The sequence below is a fragment of the Carcharhinus amblyrhynchos genome, chromosome 13 (genome assembly GCF_965287045.1).
Source record: "Carcharhinus amblyrhynchos chromosome 13, sCarAmb.v2.hapA, whole genome shotgun sequence".
In the NCBI taxonomy this organism is placed as follows: domain Eukaryota; kingdom Metazoa; phylum Chordata; class Chondrichthyes; order Carcharhiniformes; family Carcharhinidae; genus Carcharhinus; species Carcharhinus amblyrhynchos.
The window spans coordinates 28,972,634-28,994,965 of NC_137336.1; the positions used below are offsets into that span (position 1 = coordinate 28,972,634).

At 41.7% G+C, this 22,332-nt stretch overlaps 1 protein-coding gene across 1 annotated transcript; it reads right to left on the reverse strand.

The window, feature by feature from the left end:
• Positions 1 to 1,220: 1,220 nt before the first annotated feature.
• Positions 1,221 to 20,951, reverse strand: LOC145351655 (RYamide receptor-like). Its single transcript, XM_080201214.1, has 5 exons — positions 20,643 to 20,951; positions 15,177 to 15,350; positions 5,585 to 5,818; positions 4,147 to 4,356; positions 1,221 to 1,436 (listed from the first exon to the last, which is right to left on the reverse strand). The coding sequence occupies exons 1-5, from the start codon at positions 20,949 to 20,951 to the stop codon at positions 1,221 to 1,223; spliced, it is 1,143 nt and encodes a 380-aa protein (XP_080057340.1).
• Between the last annotated feature and the right edge of the window lie 1,381 nt (positions 20,952 to 22,332).

Below are 22,332 nucleotides of genomic sequence, written 5' to 3' on the forward strand. Positions count from 1 at the left end.
GTTTAATTCCTGCCTTCGGTCATTGTCTCTGTGGAGTTTACACATTCTCCCTGTGTCTGCATGGGTTTCCTCCGGGTGCTCCAGTTTCCTCCCATACTCCAAAGATGTACGGGTTAGGTTGATTGGCCATACTAAATTGACCCTCGTGTTAGGGGATTAGCAAAGTAATTATTTGGGGTTACAGGAATAGGGCCTGGGTGAGATTGTGGTTGGTGTAGACTCAATGGGCCGAATGGCTTCCTTCTGCATTGTAGCAATTCTATGAATCTATGAACAATGTGCGGTCTGAATGGCCAAAGGAATTCAAAAAAAGGCAGAGGGTAGTAAATAAAAACAAGAATTGGTCAAGAAGCTAATGTAATAAATGAGACAGTTGAAGAGTAACAAACAAAACAATTCTTGAAATTCCATTTGCTTGGACAAGTTTTATGCCGATCAAGGTGAAAGGCATAGCGTTGAACAATGGGACGCCTTTCAATTTTCCCAGCTCAAATACAACTGGATAGAACATTCCAAAATAATCAATTTTGCTTCAGGTAAAAATTCACTGAACTGAAACTAGCCTTTACTTTTCTTAGGCTTATAAATAATCAAACTCTTTATTTTGTATACTCTCTGCTAGTCGCTTCCTAAACTCCATTCTAGTCATTTAATCTCATTTATCATCTTCCAACTACATTCACTGTACTTCTCACGAGGACTCCTCTTTAGTATTTTTAATTCCAACTTTTTAAATGTCTTACTTTTAAATTTCACTTGAGCTTTAACCTCTCTATTGATCCACTGAACTCTTTCTAAATGCATCCTTATTCATTTTCTATTTCCACCTAGCTTCTCTTTTTCCACAGATGCTTTGTCAATCTGTTTTGATAACTTTTCTTGCTCAGTTAACTTCAAGCTATGTTCCTTTTCCTGTTTCATGCCCTTATCTTCAATATCCTTTTCTATTCTTTGTTGACCCCAGTTATGTTATGGGCACTATTTCCCAATCCTACTCTCACATCTGCTATTTGTGCTGTTCCTTTCTCAGAACTAAAGCAGTGCTTCTTACTTAGTTGGACTAGGAACATACTGATACCTAAGAAACAGTCCTCAACATGTTCTAAATTGTATTCCCAATCCTACCCCACCCCCTTGACAATATACATTTCCTATGATTACGTGCAAAACAAATTTCAAATTTAGTTGAAAACTTAAAAGATGGACTGCTTCTTTCTGCATTACTTACTGTGGATTTGGACTGTTCGGGGAGTGGTGCCAACAGATTGCTTTCTGGAGACAAGAGATCTACAGCTTTCCATTGAGCTCAAACGCAGACTGATGGTGTTTTCTTTTCTAAAGATTTCAGAATCACTGTGGGTTGAGAGATTATCTCCATACATGTGAAGGCAACATTGTGACGGATGGAACCTAATGCACAAACGTTGCAGGTCAGCCTGTCAACAAACAAAATTTCATTATTGTATTGGACCCTGTTTATAAGCTAGAGAAATAATGGATCTTGTAGATGTTATCTAGACTAATAACTTCTGCTTCCAAGAAACTGCAGACCTCGCCCTGAAATTTTGGTGAGAAGTGGGGCTGATTGTTCATGGGGGTTGACTCCAAATCCAGAAGATTTCTACTCCAAGCACCCTGTGACCCAAATTCTATTTGGGATATGGAACCATATGAATCTGCACAGTCGGCTCTCCCCCTGTTTTAGTTGTTTTCTTGCTATTCCTTAACCTTCTCACTGTGGCCCAATCTATTGCTATTTTCATCCTTACTCACTTTTTTTCCTATATGACAATGTCCAATCTGTTTTCCTTTTTTCCTCTTTTCTTCATTATAAACTTTCAATTTCCTTCAACTCTTAATCTATCTGGATACTCGCTGCTCTCTACAGCTTCTCTGCTTCTTTTCCCAAAGTCATAACCTAACTGCTTTAGCCAGAGTGTATTATAGATTGGCAAGTATGGAAACTTACTTTAAAAAAATGCTAAAGTCTTTCACGTCAAAATTGGTAATGGTTATTAACTGAAACTCAAGCAAGCCAATTCTCCTGGATAAAACAGTAACCATGATGTGGGTATGCCGGCGTTGGACTGGCGTAAACACAGTAAAAAGTCTGACAACACCAGGTTTTAGTCCAACCTATTTATTTGATAATATACTCGCAAGCTTTCGAGGGGTTACCCTCTTCGTCAGGTGAATGGAGAGTTCTGGCCTCAGACAGAGCATATAAAGCACAGACAGTTTAGAGATTACTGATTAAAATGCGAATCCTTACACCTAACCTGCTGTTCAAGACCTGAAGTGGCTGATAATGTGAGTGGTAGGAGCACTGATCACAGTTTAAAGAGATGTGTATTGTCTCCAGACAGTACAGTAAGTGAGGTTTTGCAAACCCAGGCAAGTCACGGGGGTTACAGATAGTGCGACATGAACCCAAGATCCCTGTTGAGACCGTCCTCATGTGTGCGGAACTTGGCTATCAGTCTCTGCTCAGCGACTCTGCGCTGTCGTGTGTTGTGAAGGCCGCCTTGGAGAATGCTTACCCGAAGGTCAGAGGCTGAATGCCCACATGAGGACGGTCTCAACAGGGATCTTGGGTTCATGTCGCACTATCTGTAACCCCCGTGACTTGCCTGGGTTTGCAAAACCTCACTTACTGTACTGTCTGGAGACAATACACATCTCTTTAAACTGTGATCAGTGCTCCTACCACTCACATTATCAGCCACTTCAGGTCTTGAACAGCAGGTTAGGTGTAAGGATTCGCATTTTAATCAGTAATCTCTAAACTGTCTGTGCTTTATATGCTCTGTCTGAGGCCAGAACTCTCCATTCACCTGACGAAGAGGGTAACCCCTCGAAAGCTTGCGAGTATATTATCAAATAAATAGGTTGGACTAAAACCTGGTGTTGTCAGACTTTTTACTGTGTAAAACAGTAACTGCAGGGCAATGGAAGTTTACATCCCCCCATGTGCACTGATGGACATGGATTTCCTGTTTGTCCTCATTACACCAAAGATTGTGAACTTTGAGTGTTATTAGAGAGTTCAGGTAAGGCTGATTGTGAGAAATTCAATCTTTAAAGGCAGCTACAGCATTAAAGGAACAAATAAGGGAAAACAGTTGCATTTATAAAGGACCTTTTATGATCTTGGGATATCCCAATGTGCTTTCTAGCTAACCCTTTAACCTTCGCAACTTTAAGGCCAATACCCTCTTCCTCCCTCTGCCCTCACATTGAACATCCATCTCAAAGATCTAGGAATAGCTTTCGAAAATCCTCCTGCATATTCATGGCTTTCCTTTGATCTTGCCATTTCACATGGCCTCTCTATTTCCAACAAATTGATCACAGACAAAGCCATTTCCAACTACTTTTTTGTATCCTTCATCATCCTCATCCCCTTCCAAACCCATCCCTTTTACATCTGCCCTCGAAAATATTCTTCTTTGTATCATTTACAGCCTGTCTTTCAAACTTTTTTGGCCCTTCATTCATCACATTAATTCTGTAGATGTTGATCTGCTCAACCATTCGCTGTGTCTATCGCTGGTGTTCTTATCCCAATAAAACTTTAATTCTCTTCCAGCCTCTCTGTTCCCTGAGTTCAGTCCCAATCTTCACTTCATTCAGCTGAACCATTCATCACTAGATCTGACTCTTCTCTCGCCCTTATTCTTCCCAAGTAAGCTACATTTAGCTTATCTCAGTCTCAAAATACCAATATCCTGTATCTGTTTTCTGAAAGAAATTCATCTATTTTTCATTTGAAAAGAGTCAACACTTTCTGCTTCCATCATTTCTTTGGTGAGTTTGTTCTATAGCTTTATCTCTTGCTCACTAAAATAATGCCTCTGCAGATTAGCTAAGGATCAGTAGTCACTGCTTCTGCGCATTGTGTCTGTTCTTCTGGTACTATTTGGTGTTAAACTCAGCCAAGTGACATGAGTATATGGGATATACCCCACAGAAGCAGATTATATGGGCCAACCAATCCATGCCAGAGTTAGTACTCTACTTGAGCCTCCTCCTGCCTTTCCCCATATAACTCCATGAGAATAACTCTTTCTGACCTTCCATTCCCTTCTCACTCATGTGCTTATCCTGTGTTCAAACATGTGCTTCTTATCTTGAATGCTAACATACCCTGAAATTGTCGTTGTAGAATCCGTAAATAAGCGGGTTCCAGAAACTATGTGACATGGCCAGGTAATGGGAGAAAAAGTAAAGGGCGGTGATGTCCATAGGGTCACTTGGCAGCACGGCTGGATTGAACTCATATGTGACACTGAAGATGTGAAATGGCAGCCAGCAAAGAGCGAAAACAGCCACAATTATAAATAGCATCTTGATTACCTGAAAGAAGTAGATTTTGATAAATTGTTATTTTATCCAGGTCTGTTTCTCCATATCAATTATAACCCTTCAAGAAAATTTCAAACCAAAGAAAAATAAACACTAGTTGCTTCCACCTTGCTACTGCAATTTCAGTCATAGTATGGTGGAAACCCCCTTTATGCATATAAACAAGGTTTCTGCCTCTATCAAAGTTGTGGCAGTAATACAGGAGCAACTCCCAAAGAAATGCACACCTTAATCTCCTAACTGCAGTTGGAATTTAGGAAAATTTTATAATCATTTTTCAACTGATGGACTGTTTCTGTAAGAATCCTCACTAGAAACCCAGACCCAGGGCTTGGGATGGACTGCAGGAACATTGATAGGGTTTAGTAAACTCTTAGACCAGCATGAGAAAGCCATTTATTCCATCCAGCTTTATTGAAATAAATAGTTGCTTATAACTGAAAACAGGAGTCCTCACAGAGTCTCCCAGCATTTATCCAGCACTATTTATAGCACTCACTGCTGCCTCAGCTGAGATTAGTACCATCACCAGGGAGCTAAGCTAGGGCCTTTCTAGTCTATATGACTTAGGAACACACTTTGCAATTGTTACTTATCCATTGGGCAAAGGACAACATCCATTCTTTTTTACTGTTCATTTGTGGGACATTGATGTCACTGGCTGGGCAACATTCATTGCCCATCCCTAGGTGCCAGAGGGCAGTTGAGAGGCAACCACATTGGTTGACTGGAGTCACATGTAGACCAGACTGGGTAAGGATGGCAAATTTCCTTCCTCAAAGGACATTAGTGACCAGATGGTTTTTTCTGATAATTGACAATGGTTTCACGGTCATCAATAGATCCTTAATCCCAATTTTTTTTTTACTGAATTCAAATTTCATCATCTACAGTGGTGGGATATGAAGTCAGATCCCCAGAACTTTAGCTGAGTTTCTGGATTAATAGTCTAGCAATAATACCACTCGGCCATCGCTTCCGCAAGATCATGGCAGAGTGCTACAAAAGTACCACCTTATCAATCACAGCTTAGCCTTTCATCAATATTCTTTGCGAATTCCAGCAATGGAAATGCAAAGCAGAGAAATGCCTCTACTGGAAATAATGCCAGCTGCAGATTATGAACTGTGCAGGGATGCATTATTGTTTGTCTAAAATCTAGGCATGCTTTCAAAAGTGCTAAGAGTCTCCCTGGGTTATTATACATATACATCCTTACCTTCCGTTTGGATTTGTCTTGCTGAGCTTCTCTGTTTTTGTCCATATTTCCTGGTGGTCTCCGACCCCACAGCCTCATGCCTACATTCCAGTAGGTTATGGTGAGGATAAATAAGGGCAGCATGTAAGTGAAAAGCAGCAGAAAGAGCGTGTAGACCTTCCGATAAGTACTGTTAGGCCAGCCAGTCTCCAAACAGATCATTTCAGGTTCGCTGTCCATGTTCATGTATGTGGCCTGGTTCACAAAACATAACACCGTTCACACCTTACTCAGGCAATGTTCAATATCAAATATCAATTTTTATCAATATCATATCCCATATTATACTGTGAAATGAATAATTTATGCCCATATATGTTGAACTCATCCATAGGACAACTTGGTAGAGTGGCGATGGAGATGCAGCTTTTCAGCAATGTCTTCCAGTGGCCGGGAAAAATTAGGGACAATAAAGTCAGCAAAGAGATACAAGTGATAGAATTATATAAAATCTGTGCAGTGAAGATCAGCGGAAGTATCAGAGGAACACTTATATTCTTGTCAAAATTGTTACCAAATAGAAAGAATCCCTTCTTTCCGATGTATACTCCATTCATGCTACAGGGGTTGATTTTCCTGATCTTTGGCCCTGGGTATCTGGTTGGATATCTGTGACAGTCAGGCTCTGGCCTCTACATCGCCCTATGATTTCCAACACTTCCCTGAAGGTACAGAATAAGCTCTGTGCTTCCACAGGTGCAGGCCAGCCTGCCAATGAAAAGGAGGTGGGAGCACACACCTTAATTTCTTTCCATCGCAGCCTAGGGGCACCTTCACAGATTGGGAGTTGTAGGGGAGGGGGAGGCTGTGGGGAAGTATTGGGGGGAGTGGTTGCTGAGGAAACCAACAGTGGGGTCTGCTCTGAGATTTGACTGAGATTGCTCTGGGTGTTCTTGTCAAATCAAACACAAGCCTGAAAGTAGGCAGCCTTACTTCCAGATTGATTTTCAGCGAGGTTCTACGGCTGCATGAGTGTATTTCAGCTGAAGGATTTAAAAGAATCCTTTTGAAAGTTGAAGCGTAGTGCAAGTGTTTGAACAGAGGGCTGCAGCAGTGGAGTGCCAACATTGTACGACTGCACTTTGCTCCACTGATCTGATGCTGTGGGTTGTAAAGGCCTACAGGCAGATTGTCCACAATGGTGTAATTTCACATGCCCACATACAGTGTCAGAAGAGTTCTAACAACCTAATCAGGTCAGGAAAGGTGCGTGTGTGTGCAAAGACACATTCAAGTACATCATTTTGTGGGTCTCATCCCAACCCCCCTTACTCTATAAAAGCAAATTACTATGGATGCTGGAATCTGAAACCAAAAGAGAAAATCTCAGCACGTCTGGCAGCATCTGTAAAGAGAGAAAAGAGCTGACATTTCAAGTCCAGATATCCCTTTGTCAAAGCTCCCTCACTCTATCTTCCCAAGTCTCCTTCTGCACATCACTCCTCACACCAACTTATCTTACAGATCAACCACTTTTCATTGCCAGTGCAAGTGTGCAATCCTTATCTGGCCATTCACCACTGACACTTACCCTGATCTTAGTACAATATCACAACTATTTCCCGCAGAGATTTTCAACAAATGGTGCCTATCTGTCCACTTAATAAATCTGATTGCTCTCACTCACTCTCCTTACAAAAGAGGGCACTGAACGCTTGGGAAAGACGGAGAGCAGGGGGTGACCATGCAGCAGTCCCATACTAACAGCTATGATGATCTTCCTGAACTGCTGACGTTCCGGTGGTGAAGGTATACCCACTGTGCTGTTATTCTGGGCATTCCAAGAATTTTATCCAATGGCAGTGAAGGAGCAGCAACATCTTTCTAAGTCAGGATGGTGTACGACTTAGTTTGGAACTTCCTGCCGTATGAGTATTCCCATATGACTCCCATCCTTGCTCTTCTTGGTGGAAGAAAGCAAGGACTTGGAAGGTGCTGTCAAATGAGTCTTGGCAAGTAAATGGTACACACTGTTGTTACTGTGCACATGTGATGGAACGTGTGAGTGTTGATTTGGGCCACAATCCAAAAGGATATATTGACCTGAGCTGTGTCGAGCTTCTTCAGTGTGTTTGCAATTCTACTAATTCAGGCAAGTGGGTATTGTTCCCTCATACTCCTTACTTAATTGCACCATCTGGATGTGAACAGGGTTTAGAGACTCAGGGAGTGAGTTACTTGCCACAGAATACCCAGTCTCTGACCTGTGGTTGTAATCACAGTATTTATGCAACTGCTCTAGTTATGTTCCTGGTTCAGAGTGACACCCGGGATGGTGAGGGATTGGACATCAAGGGAAATGTTAGATTCTCTCTTGTTGGTAATGGCTTTTGTCTGGCACTTGTGTGGTGTGAATGTTACTTGCCAATTATCAGCCCCAGCTTGAATGTTGAGATGTTGTCCAGGTTTTGCTGCATGTGGACACAGACTGCTCTTTCTGTGAAGAATAGTAAGTCAAGTTCACGTCACTGCATTGATTTCAATGTCAAATCAATTGGCAAGGACTACAACAGCACAGCCCACGGAGAGCCACTTCCAGAAATATCCATACTTAACTCTGCATGTATGGTTGCCAGACATTGTTGCCTTATTTACCCCATAATGAATGTAAACACTTGCATCTTCTTCCCATTGCAAAAGTTGGGTCACTGTCATTTTATTTTATATATTCCTTGTTTTGTCCCCTTACTAATTTTTTAATGAATATTTTGATTCATACTTCTGTAAAATTTCATGGGCACCAGCTGTGCTCTATTACTTCTTCCAGCTGCTCTCACCCCAATGCTGGAAAATCCTGCCCGAGGTCAATGGACCTTTACATGGCCCGTGTCCTGCCCAGTACAATTGCCATGGGGGGTGGGAAGGGAAAATTCCACCTCAAGTGCCCACTCATTTTGCAATTTAACAATGAAGGGTTATCCAACAGTGGAGTGACAGAGAGAAAGAGTGAGCTATAGAGCTACACAGAGACACAGCTACACTGAGATAGAGACACAAAGAGCGAACATGCAGATCTTTGTTAAACCCCTGACTGGTAAGACCATAACACTTGAGCTTGAGCCCAATGACACCATTGAGAATGTCAAGGCCAAAATTCAAGATCCCCACCTGACCAGCAGCGTTTGATCTTTGTTAGCAAACAACTGGAAGATGGTCGCACCTGAAAGAGTCAACTTTGCATTTGGTACTGGGTCTGAGAGGTGGCATGCAGATCTTTGTGAAAATTCTGACTGACAAGGCAATAACTTTGGTGGTTGAGCCCAGTGATAACATTAAATTTAAGAGAAAGAAGGCACCCCATCCGACCAGAAGCATTTGATCATTACAGGCAAGCAACTGGAAGATGGTCGCAACCTATCTAACTACAACATCCAGAAAGAATCAACTTTGCATTTGGTTCTGTGTCTGAGAGGGGGCATTTGTTAAACTACTGTTATACTTTGTTTCATTGTTGCGGGTAGTCATCTTGCTTCTAGCTTAACAGTTTATTAAAGTGTGTTCCCATGTCATTCAAAATAAAATTGCTGCAAGGTTAAAAAAGAAACAGTGACGTGCACCAAGCTAAATCCAACACTGCACCCAGTTGTTACCTACGCACACGTGCAATTCTTGCATGTGGTACATAATGCAATCCACTTATAAGGCCTGTTGTCTTTCCCAGCTCCACATTCAGGTAAATATGAGGTCTTCCTAATGATTTGTGCAAGTTCAGCACTCAGGGAGTGAAGTGTAGTGATGTTCAAAAACTCCAAGAAGCATAAAACTCTAATTTCAGTAATTCAGTTCCAACTTTTAAAATGGTTGCCATGCATTCCTGCCACTACAACCCCCTTTCCCAAATGGAAATATGTGCGCGCTTCCTGTCTGTCATAACGGGAGATAAGTAGATTGGTTTGCTTGAGAAAAATGGGCACTCCACAGCTGAATTTATTGTCCCATAACTTGAGGAAAAGAGGGCATAAAATTAGCTAAAAGTGGAAGCGAGATACATGAGTGAATTTCACTGACATTAAGTTAATGTGGCTACCAGGTTAATGGGAAGCGACGTATTTTATATACCATTGCACATAATCATGGTTCATTGTTTGTTTATGTATTTATGTATGTCACAATCCATGTTGAAAACAGCAATCTGTATCACTGAAGCGCTACCTTACATCCTGTCAGATTTATTTTATTTCAAAGATCACCTTCATTCAATCACCAACCTCTGAAGATTGTTTTTGGAATTTGACATTTAGAAGATTAATGAGGGATCTGAAGATTTAAGGCCATCTCTTTCAACATTAATCTGACCTTCTGCTCTACAAACCAGGCAAAGTTTACATTTTACTTGTTGTATGGCTTTAGACTGACTGTAGGAGAACATAGCAGACTTTTGTATGTAAGATTTCTGTCTTTGTGGCTGATATAAGTGTGGGTTATTAAACTTCGAGGGCGATACTTAAAGTTTAAGTCCATAATTTACCCATATCGGAAGATGTTAATTCTAATACTTCTTGACATTTAAAGAAACATACTCAATGCTTATTCCCCCTAGCTGTGTAATTTTTCCCTTCAAATACCCCTTTGAATTTGCTTCTATCATCCTTTCAGGCAATTCTGGCTAGATCACAACCACTTCCTGCATAAAAATGTTTCCTTATGTTGCCTCTGGTTCCTTTGCCACATACCTTACATCTGTGTCTTCTGCCTAGCAAGCCATTTTCCATAGTAAACCATCTCTCCTCATTTACTCTGTCAAAACCATTTATGATTTGGGCAGCACAGTGGCACAGTAGTTAGCACTGCTGCCTCACAGCGCCAGGATGTTGAAATGCCGGCGTTAGACTGGGGTAAACACAGTAAGAAGTCTCACAACACCAGGTTAAAGTCCAACAGGTTTATTTGGTAGTAAACCACTACCAGTAGTAGGTGACTCACCTGACGAAGGAGCAGTGCTCCGAAAGCTAGTGGCGTTTAATACCAAATAAGTCTGTTGGACTTTAACCTGGTGTTGTGAGACTTCTTACTGTGCTCACAGCGTCAGAGACATAGGTTTGATTCCCGGCTTGGATCACTGTCTGTGTGGAGTCTGCACGTTCCCTCTGTGTGTGCATGCATTTCCTCTGGGTGCTAACTTCATCCCTCAGTGCACTCCAGCCTGGCAACTAGGAGATTTTCACACTAACTTCATTGCAGTGTGAATGTAAGCTCACTTGCAACTAACAAATAAACATTTTAAACTTTAAACTTTATCAGATCTCCTCATAACCTTCTCAGTGCATCAGAGAATAATCACAACTTTGCCAGTCTCTTTCCATAACCAAAATGCCTCACAGAGCCAAAGAAATGCTATGGTACAGGAAGGGGCCATTCAGCCCATCCTGTTTGCACCAGCTGAAAAAAACTGGTTGCCCTTTTTAACCCCACCTTCCAGCATCCAGTCTGTAGTCTTGAAGGCTACAACAATTTAGATTCAGATTCAGGTATCTTTTAATTGAGTTTTGCTACAGTTCTGCTCATCACGTGAAGGTTTCTGTTTCAATCACTGATCTCAGGAGTGAATTCCAGATGCCCACCACCCTCCAGGTGGAAAAGATTTACCCACATAGCCCCTCTAATCCTTCTACCAGTTGCCTTAAATCTGTGCCCCCTGGTAATTGACCTCTCTGCTTGGGGAAATGAGTTTTCTCTCTCTACTCCATCTAGGCACCTAATTTTGTTCACCACAATCAAATCTCTCCTTAGCCTACTCTGTTCCAAGGAAAACAATCCTAGTTTACCTAATCTTTCCTCATACTGCAATTTTCGAGCCTTGGCAACATTTTTATAAATCTCCTCTGTACTCTCTCAAGAGCAATTATCCTTCCTGTAATGTGGTGAGCAGAACTGTAACAAAATTCCAACTGTGGCCTAATTAGCATGTTATATAGTTCCAGCATTATAATTCTGCTTTTGTATTCTATACCTCGTGCACATGCTCTTCTCTGCCACCCTATCTACCTTTACTGCCACTTTCAGGGACCTGGTACATGCACTCCAAGGTCTCTCACTTCCTCAACACCTCTCAATATGCTCCCATTTATCGTATATTCCCTTATTTTGTTTACCCTCCCAAAATGCACAACCTCACACTTCTCTGGGTTGAATTCTATTTATCACCAAACCATTGATATCATTTTGGAGTCCACAGTCTCATCGCTATCAACTACATGGCTGATTTTGTTTCACTGCAAATTTCCCAATCATGCCTCCCACATTTAAATCCAAGTCATCAATATACACATCAAACAGCAAGGGTCTCAAAACTGAACCCTCACCATAACCCTTAATTCCTTTACTATTCAAACAATTATCTATCCTTGCCTTAAAAACATTCAATGAGGTAGCCACAACTGCTTCATTGGGCATGGGATTCCACAGATTCACAACTCTTTTGAGTAAAGAAATTCCTCTTCAACTGCTTCCCTTTATTTTGAGGCTATGCCTCAAAGTGTGATGTCCTCATGGAACTGCTGGACTACCTACCTTGTCTTTCCTGTCTATCTGGTGACCGCCTCGTTCCTCTTGTTCATTTTCTTAAGCTGCAGGTTGTCCACCTCCTGAAATGTGCTTTCTATGTTGTTTTCATCCACGTGAATGTACCGCAATGACATCAGCTGCTCTTTGAATTCAAAGATGTGGGGCAGGAAATTTGGTGGCACTTTCTGCACATAAATTGTCCAGGACATGATTAGTGCCTTGGACCTCCCACATAATACAGAATGTACACTCCACCAGTGTGAGTGGGTAGCCCTGCCGTGCCTTTCTGATACCACTTAAGTAATTTTTTTCTGCATCATCTCTAAGACTTTAACATCTTTTCTAAAATGGCTGCCTATATTGGAATAGAATACTCCAGGGGAGGCTGAACCAATGTTTTATAAAGGCAATCTCTTTGATGTTGAACTCTGGATCTCCATTAGTAAAGCCAAGTATTCCATATGCTTTATTAGCTACTTTCACAACTCATCTGCCATTTTCAAAGATGAATGTACCTACACCCCCAGGTCTATCTATTCCTGCACTGCTTTAAAATTGTACCATTTAGTTTTTATTGTCTCTTCTCTCCTTCTTTTGACCGAATGTATCATTTCACGCTTCTCTGCTTTTAAATTCAATGACTGTGCTTTTTCTAACCTTGATCCTTTGCTCTCTGACCTTTAGCCATCTCCAATATTCCCTTCAATTCCAACGCATCTTTGTAATAAATCTCATGCATGAACCGTATCAAATGTTCTTGAATATCTGTATGAGTCACAAACGCAGCATTTCTGCTATTGCTTCTCTTCTTCAATGAATCTGGAACGTTGCCTAAGCCTGATCTGTCCTTTACACCATTTTCTCCTGGAGGCTGTTACCGTCCAGCTCATGGCTTGCTATCATCAGCAAACATTGCCCCAAGTCCAGGCCATTCATACACACCAAAGGTAGCAGTGGTCTGAATAATGAGCCCTGGAAAACCATTATATATTCAATTCTGACCGGCAACAAGATTTTCGCTCTGGGTGATGAAAAGTCAGGACTGTTTTGGGATTCTGGGTCCCAAATCCACCCACTGAGGGAAACAGTCACTCCTTGGGATTTTGATGAGGAATTTCATTATTTGGCATGGAGGCAAGCTCTCGGACCAAGGACAATGGACAGGCTCTGGAAGCTGCATGGCCAATCAGTCTGCGACGAGAGGTAATTAAAGGAGGTGGAACTTCAACATGGAGGGGCATCATCAACTTTTAAAAACTTTTATTTAAAAGATGGACTCAGCAGCCAGGCCAACACTTTGGGGGAAGGAGCTAGGTAGGGGGAAAGATGTGGACAGGTATGGCTCTCCAAGTTGGCCTGTGGTTACATTTGCACCCAGGCAGACAGAATGAGCATCCTGGCCTATCTGGAGCATTGGCCCTCTACTCCTGTATGGATGTTCTCTTCCTGATGCTTAAACTGGCCTCCACTGGCGTGGGAAACTGGAGGCCAACTGGAAAATCCCTGTTGACCCACTTTAACTAGCCTTAATTAGACACTTGGCAGTCTTTTCACAATCTGTTATGTGTAAGTGGGTTGTCCTGCCCCAATCCCAGCTCCAGTAAGGTAATGTGGAAGCCAGCATGCTAGCCAGTGCTGGGATTTTCAGACCCTATCCACTTCCATTCCAGCTCCCTGTGGGGCCTGAAAATCCAGCCCATTTCTTTCTTCACAGGTGCTACCTGACCTGTTGAGTATTTCCAACATTTTCTCTTTTTTACTTCAGTTTTCTAGTGTCAGTGGTTGTTGTTTTGTATCACCCCCATTGGACCTTCCTTCAAGTCTGAAAACAATGGTTGGTTGTCACCACTCTTTGCTTTTTAGTCCTTAACAAAATGCCATTGCCCATCTCGTGATATGGGCAGTAATTCTCTGGCACATTCACTCCAGTGCTGCCAGTGAGAATGGAGAATTAGGCGCTCAGCCAAATCTCCATTCACTGCAGCGGGACTGGAGAATCCCAGCTGCAGGCATGGTCGGTGAATCCGGCCCATGTTTTAAATTGCTGACATATCGATTATGCAATAGTTTGTTAAACAGCTTTGAAAGTTTATTTACAGAACATAAACTCCACTATTCTCATGCCTCCTCTGCATTACTTTTATAAAAATTAATTTTGTGGGTGTCACTGGTTAGACAAGCATTTATTGCCCATCCATAGTTCAAAAGGTGGTGGTGAGCTGCCTTCTTGAACCGCTGCAGTCCCTGAGATATAGGTACATCCACAGTGCTGTTAGGGAGGGAGCTCCAGTAATTTAACCCAGCAGCAGTGAAGGAATGGTGATATATTTCCAGTCAGGGTGGTGAGTGACTTGGTGGGGGGAACCTTGAGGCTGGTGTTCTCAGCTATCTGCTGCTCTTGTCCTTCTAGATGGTGGAGTTGTGTGTTTGGAAGGTGCTGCCTAAGAAACATTAGTGAGTTCCTGTAGTGCATCAGTACTGCTGCCATTATTTGTCAGTAGTGAAAAAGTGAATGTTTGTACAACGGGTAGCAATCAAGTGGGCTGCTTTGTCCTGGATAGTGTCAGGCATCATGAGTTTTGTTGGAGCTGCACTCATCCAGGCAAGCGGATGATATTCCATTACACTCCCAACTTGTGCCTTGTAGATGGTGGACGTGCTTTAGGGGGGTCGGCAGATGAGTTACTGCAGGATCCTAGTCTCTGACCTTCTCTGGTAGCTGCAGTATTTATATGGCTAGTAACTTTGCAGTTATTACATTATTATTATTAAATTAATACTTTTGCATAGACATTTAACATGTCTGCAGTGATATTAACTTACCATTTGAGAAATGCAAGCCCTGAAATTCTTTGTGAGTTCTATCAAAATCTCATGGTAATTCTGATGCAAATCTGATGGAACCAACTGGAAGATGGTCAGTCATCTTGTGGGGAAGTACCAGGAATTACCTAAACTTCCTATGATTAAGGTTATTTCCCTATATTTAGGGAACATTTCTGAAATAGAGTCAGTCATTGAACAATGTATTCATCACACTTACACTCACCCTAGATACAAGTAACTGCACAGATGCAATGCTGAAGGACACCATCCAAATCACCGCAATTAATATCTTACTGCGGGATCGACCCATGCGAGACTTCAGAGGATGGCAAACGGCATAGTAACGATCAACACCAATGGTCATCAGGGTGTATATACTGACAGACACAGAGAGAATCTAGTAAAGAAATGGATAAGTTAAAAGTTCTTAAGTTAAAAGTGCAGCTCAAAAAAATTTGGAATTAACTCCAACAATGAAAAACAAATTACCACAGTTTAAGATGCATTTTGCAATGCTTCACTCCTGGCCTGGAACTTCAGTCAACAGGACTTAAGATTGTAGATTCAGGTGGGGTTATTAACATTAGTGACTAGAAAATTGGGAACAACATGAAAATGGTGCAATGATCACCAAATCCAATTTTCTCTCAAAGGATGGGGGTGTTGCTGGCTCAGCCAGCATCTATTGCCCATCTTTCATTGCCCTTGAGAAGTTGCCACCTTCTTGAAACACTGTGATCCTTGTGGGTGTAGGTACATCCAGAGTGCTGTTAGGAAGGGAGTTGCAGGATTTTGACTTAGCGACAGTGAAGGAACATACTTTTGTCACCAGAGACCTGGTTCTATCCTATAGTATGATAATATAATATAATACATACAATACTCATTGAAGATCATAGAACCCTACAGTGCAGAAGGAGGCCCTTTGGCCCATCGAGTCTGCACTGACCACAATCCCACCCAGGCTCTACCCCCATATCCCTACATATTTTACCCGCTAATCCCTCTAACCTAAGCATCCCTGGACACTCAGGGGCAATTTTAGCACGGTCAATCAACCTAACCCACACATCTTTGGACGAAACCAGAGCACCCGGAGGAAACCCACACAGCCACGAGGAGAATGTGCAAACTCCACACAGACAGTGACCCAAGCCAGAAATTGAACTCAGGTCCCTGGAGCTGTGAAGCAGCAGTGCCAACCACTGTGCTACTGTGCCACCCAATATGTACTCTATACAATAACACTTCCTCCATTGATACAATGTACAATATTATAAATACACACTCGCATTTTGGCTTGGTAGCAGACAATGTATTATCACTTAGTATACACCAGTGATGATGAATGTTCTATATTACAAATAAACCTCAGGAAGAATTAGTCAGTGGCTGGCCAGAACCTGGAGGGTGGTTTTAATGCTTGGCTGTATTCTTGCTATGGCAACATTAATTTGCCCACTGTACCAAAACAATAAATTAACTGAACTGATATATAAATTGACTGATATAAAGTAAAAAACTTTCTGATTTCATATGGCTGACATGAGGTGAAAGTTTTGCACAGGTTACAGGCACCTCCTGTAGGCATGCAGAAGATAAGAGATATATCTGGGACCATTGTCATGAATTACTGGGTGGCAGTGATCCCACGCTCTTATATGCCAAGACCAACCTAGAGCAGATGCCTCAAAGCACTGGAGAAGCGCCATCAGTGTCCCCTTTGCAAGAAGGTGGCAAGAAAGGCATCCAGCAATAGCATCTTCTGCCAAGCCAGTATGCTTAGCATTGCAATGCTAATCGCTCAAAACCGGGTTGGCGGTTGGGACATGTTGTTTCTATGTCTGACTCCGAGAGCAACTTGGAACCTAATCATGGCAGGAGACTCTCAGGAGGACAATGGAAATGTTTTAGATATGTCCTTAATGCATCCCTGAGGAGATCATCATTCAACTGACTCATTGGAGTCCCTGGCTTGTGACTGACCAAATTGGAAAAGATTAATTTGGGAACACAGTGAATACATTGACAGACTTCGATGGGAGCATGCAAAGGCAAAGTCAAGGCATTGACAAACTCAAGTACAAACATCAAAACATTTTATTTGCCTGTCCCTTCAAGCACCACCTGCACTGCATGCAATAAAGGCTGCAGATCACACACTGGGCTTATCAGCCATCTTAGAACCCATCAGACCAGAATGGAAGCAAGTCACCTTCTATCTCAAGTGACAGCCTAAAAAGGAGAAGGATATAACAGGACCATACAAATATAATGGTTGTACTATGTATTTACTTACCATTTTACAAAACATACTTAAAATCAGATAGACTGGTGAAGTGAGTGGTAGATGGGGTATAATGTAAGGAGAAATAACTTTGATGAATTATATTTTTCAAATGGTAAGAAACAATTAAATGCTAGTTTTCAAAGTGATTTGATTGTCCTTTTACACAAAACACAGGAAATGAACATGCCAGTATAGCAAACAATTAGGGAAAGGCAAATAGTATGTTGGTCTTTATTGTAAGTCAGAACAAGAGTAATGAAGTCTAGCTGGAATTGTACAGGGTTTAGCAAGATTACACCTGCTGTATTGTATGCCATTTTGGTCTCCATACCTAAAAGGCCTGCCTTCTCAACCTTGCCCCTCACCTCAAGTATGGTGATCCTCAGGTTAAAATCACCACCAAAGGGGAGAGTAGCCCATGGCCATCTGGGACTATGGTGACCTTTTACTTACTGGGGGAAGTGGGGAGTGCGGGGGTGGTGGTGTGACATGGCTGCACACAAAGTTCACTAGGTTGGTTCCTGAGATGAATGAGTTGGCCTAAAAATTGAGTGGAATTAGCCTATACACCCTGGAGTTTAGAAGAATGAGAGGTGATCACATTGAAATATATAGGGTTGAGTTTAATGTTCCTCCCTGGCAAACTGAAAGGCAGACTGGTGCGTTAAATCTGACAGGCAGTTTCTCATCTCTCACGACCTTATCAGTGCTGATTTGCCAGGAAGGGTGCAATGCAGATTTAAATGTGGATGACATGCTTAGCATGACTTTAGTCAGTGCTGAACGCTACTGTCTGGGCTCACTTGAACTTACCACCCTCCTTGACGGTTGAGGTCCTCAACGACGAGAATCACAGTTCATCTTCATCGGTGGAGACCGGATGTGATGACACTGGGAGATCAGAGTGCGTGCGCAATGGCGCACCAAGAGCTCAGCAGCTGGCTTCACTGGCAAGATTGTGCTCCACCCCTTCCCCTACTGGCAAGAATAGCATATGGGCTTTTTTTTAACTAAGTGCCGTATGATTGTGACTGGGAGTTCACCCAAAGAATCAGCACGATTCTCTCCCATTTTCACACTCATATGGCACTTAGAATTTTTTTCATAAAATTCTGCCCTCAGAATTTTGGCTATGATTTGTGTGCAAATGGGGAATAGCATAGCCAGTACTTTTGGACGACTCTGATGCTATAGTCGGTGCTCAAATGACCTCATGGAGAGAGAAAACATGAATCACAAAAGTAAAGAGATTAAAAGTGGACGAGGTTCAAACCATACAAAGTAAAATATAATTTTTATGCATGTTTTAAGAACATGATAAATACAGGCATGAGTAAGCCACTTAGCCTCTCAACCCTGCTCTGCCATTCAATAAGACTATGACAGATCTTATGGTGACATTAACTCCACTCCCTGCTTACAACAATACTTTTCACTGTGTATTAATGCACGTGACAATAAATCAAATCAAATATTCTCCCACAATGATTGGCTCTTCTGAAGATCAAAAATCTGTCTAACTTAGCCTTGAATATAATTAGTGACCCAGTCTCCATTGCTCCCTGAGGTAGAGAAGCCCAAAGGTTAATGAATGTCAAAGAGAAGAAATTCCTCCTCATCTCCTTCTTGACTAGGAACTCTTATTTTGAAATTATGCCTCCCAGTTCTACATTCTTCCATTAGAGGAGGAATGAAAAGATTGTGTGTTCTTTTACGTACCTTTTTTAAATGTCTGTTTATAATGTTGAAAATTACATATGGTCACTAAGTTCAACATCTTGTATTTTTTGTTAGATGCAAGCTACCTATTATTTTCTGTTAATTTTCAAATTATTGACTCAGTGTAATCTGAAGAGTCATATATTAGATTTAAATACAGCCTTTAATGCAGGATACTGGTTAGAAGGAATTAGTGGCATTGCAGTGCCTAGAAACTGAATTAATTTCAGTAAGAGACACATCCTATAATCTATGTGTTCATTGGATGAAGTTACTAAACCGTGACGGTAATGTAGTTGGATTAACATATGCAATATAGAAGGCTGTAACTTTTATTAAGCTAGCTCTCTTGATGTTTAAATAAAAACGTAATTGTGAATTTTTTCTCCTCTCACTATTCTGTCATTTCTCTCCCAAAAATTCAGAGACCTATAAATTCAGAATGTAACACCTATTTTTCAGGTGCGTACTTAGGAGCGCAAGATCTTGAAACTGTCTGCTACCCAGGTTATAAGTTTTCAAAATGTACATTGCTGAATGTGAAAATGAGAGTAGCAAGGGAACATCTCCCAACTCCACATTTAAAGACAGTGGCTGCTGCCATAGCCCCATGCCTGCTGCCCACTATTCTGCACTCCATTCTTCCCACTCAGTTTCTGATCTCTATCTCTGCCTCCATCTTTCATCTTCTCCCTGTCCCTGGTTGACCTGGCCTGAACATCATTTGCAGAAGAGTTATTATTGGTTTAGTTGGAGTGGCATAATCCAACTAGAAGGATAGATGCACCGTAGCCTCATGCTATTGTCACTGGACTAGAAATCCAGCGACCTAGGGTAATTCATTGGGGACCCAGATTCAAATCATAGCACAGCAGATAGTGAAATCTGAATTTTAAAACATCTGTTATTAGAATTCTGGGCGGCATGATAACACAATGGCCAAGAAGGAATAAGGAAACTTCAACCACATGAATTCTTGAAATTGCAGGCATTTGTTGGGCTTGATTTTTGTTATAGTCTTGGAAAGTTAAAGTTTATTTATTAGTGTCACAAGTAGGCTTACATTAACACTGTAATGAAATTATTGTGAAAACCCCCTAGTCGCCACACTCCAGCACCTGTTTGGGTACACTGAGAGAGAATTTAGCATAGCCAATGCACCTAACCAGCACGTCTTTCAGACTGTGGAAGGAAACCAGAACATCCGGAGGAAACCCATGCTGACACGAGGAGAACATGTCAGTACAGGCAGTGACCCAAGCTGGGAATTGAATCTGGGTCCCTGGTGTTGTGAGGTAGCAGTGCTCCCCGCTGTACCACCCAATGCTAGTAGCTTAAGAGTTCATAGCAAACGACAAATTATTGTAAAATTTTCAAATCAATCTTTCGTAATAGTGCATGGAAGGGGTGTGGCAGAGACTTTGTGCCTGCTGCTAGCACTGCAAGCCATTACTTTTATATAGTTCCTAAAGGCAATGATCACTTTTGGCAAACTTTGTTTTGTTTTTTAAAAATCAGTATGATAACACTTTGTAATGACAAAAATGACACCCAGGTCTTGTGGCCCTCCCACTTCCTGAGAGAAAATGCTACACTTGCACGAGGACCATACATCTTTAAATAAGTTACTAAAGCATTCTCAAAGTATTGTGTTCTCATATTTTTGGACATAACACTTACTTGAGCAAAACGCACCAGAGGACAGAGGAATTCTCCAAACAGCCACCTTTGAAGGAGGACTTCCGTAAATGTGAGGGGTATACAGAAGATGGCCATAGTCAAGTCAGCCACAGCAAGGTTGATGAGAAACACTGTGATATCTGTTCTGGTTCTGCAGCCCATGGTCAGCACCCAGATTACCAGTATGTTCCCACTTAATGACAGGAAAGTGGCTGAGGCATACATAATGATAATGATGTAATGGGCTGCATCTGGGATTATTAAGTGTGTCTCATTCTTCATGGCCTGTGACATGTTGTACAGCTCCATGCTGGGGTGGGTGGAGTTGAATATATTTGTGGGATCCCACCGAAGCAACGTCTTCTTATTTCTTCTCCGAGGTTTCTGAAATGAGATTGTCATCAGATGATCAGTATCTGTGATCTGTGCATCATCAGAAAATTAAACAAGACAAATCTTTCAGCCCAGCGTGCCTCATCTCTTCTCAGATGGTTTAAAACTTTCCTAATAACTCCATTTTACTCAGGAAGGTGAACAACCGGTTAAACCTTCCAACAAAGTAAATGTCTATGAGATTTCTGCCTGACTCACTGAAAATGCAGACAGCAATTGCTTTCTACAGCAGAAGCATCCAAAGTCTAAAATTGCATGATTCATCATTGTCCTCGGAGTATTTAATCATCTTTGTAATCATCCATATAACCTTCAAAACAGTTCTTAAGCTCCCTATTGAAAGGACTGTTCGGTGTAACAAATCTCGAGTCTCAGCAAACTTTGCTCATTTTGTCTGTTTCTATACTCAGTCCATGTAAAACTGACCCATTTCTGTGCACTTTATCCAAATCTCTCATTCTGAACAATGGTCTCCCATTGTTCCTAAATTATCCTCTCTTGTGAAAACAAGTTCAATTCTTCGAGTCTCTTTTCATAACTTGCACTTCACTGGGCTGGAATGATCCAAATCACTTTTCTTTGAATTCAGTCCAATCCAAAGACTGTGCTTGTGTGTGCGTGTGTGTGTGATCTGCATGTCCTTATTAACTGGTGTCTGTCTTGCTATAATCCTGTAACCAGGCTTACTGAGATAATTAGGAACCACTGTTTGAGAAATTAGCAAATCCAGATGGGGGAATTCCTCAGGTACAAGGGGGAGGGTTAGGAGATGGAGATTGTGAGATGGAGGCGTGGGATGGTGGGTGGGTGGGTTGGGTGGCGGGGTTGTAGAAATGGTTCAATTCTCAGACTGTGGACCAACTGCCCACTTTCTATTTCAATGGAGGCCAAATAACACCAACTGTCACTGAGAAGACCACATAATCAGTACAATCTTTCAAGCAGGCTGCATGAAAGTATAGTTTATTAAGATGCAACTGTTTAAATATGGTCAAAGTAGCCTTTATTCTTCGTACTGCTGAAGGGTCATGTACTGTTTTTGAATCTTATCTTGAAGGACAGCTAGCTGTTCTTTCAACTGTTAATTTTCTTATTCAGCTCTTGTCTTCTCACTCTGTGCTTTAGTGTTTTGTTTTGTCACAATGGATAGTTCCAGTGCAGCTTTATCTGAAGTGACATTTAATTTCTTTTTTTAACTCCTTGCGTTTATCACTGGGCACATACTGGTTCTTCAAACTGGCTTTCAAGGACACAACTTCTTTGAGTACCTTTCAGCTGTTGTGCCTGGCTGTAAATC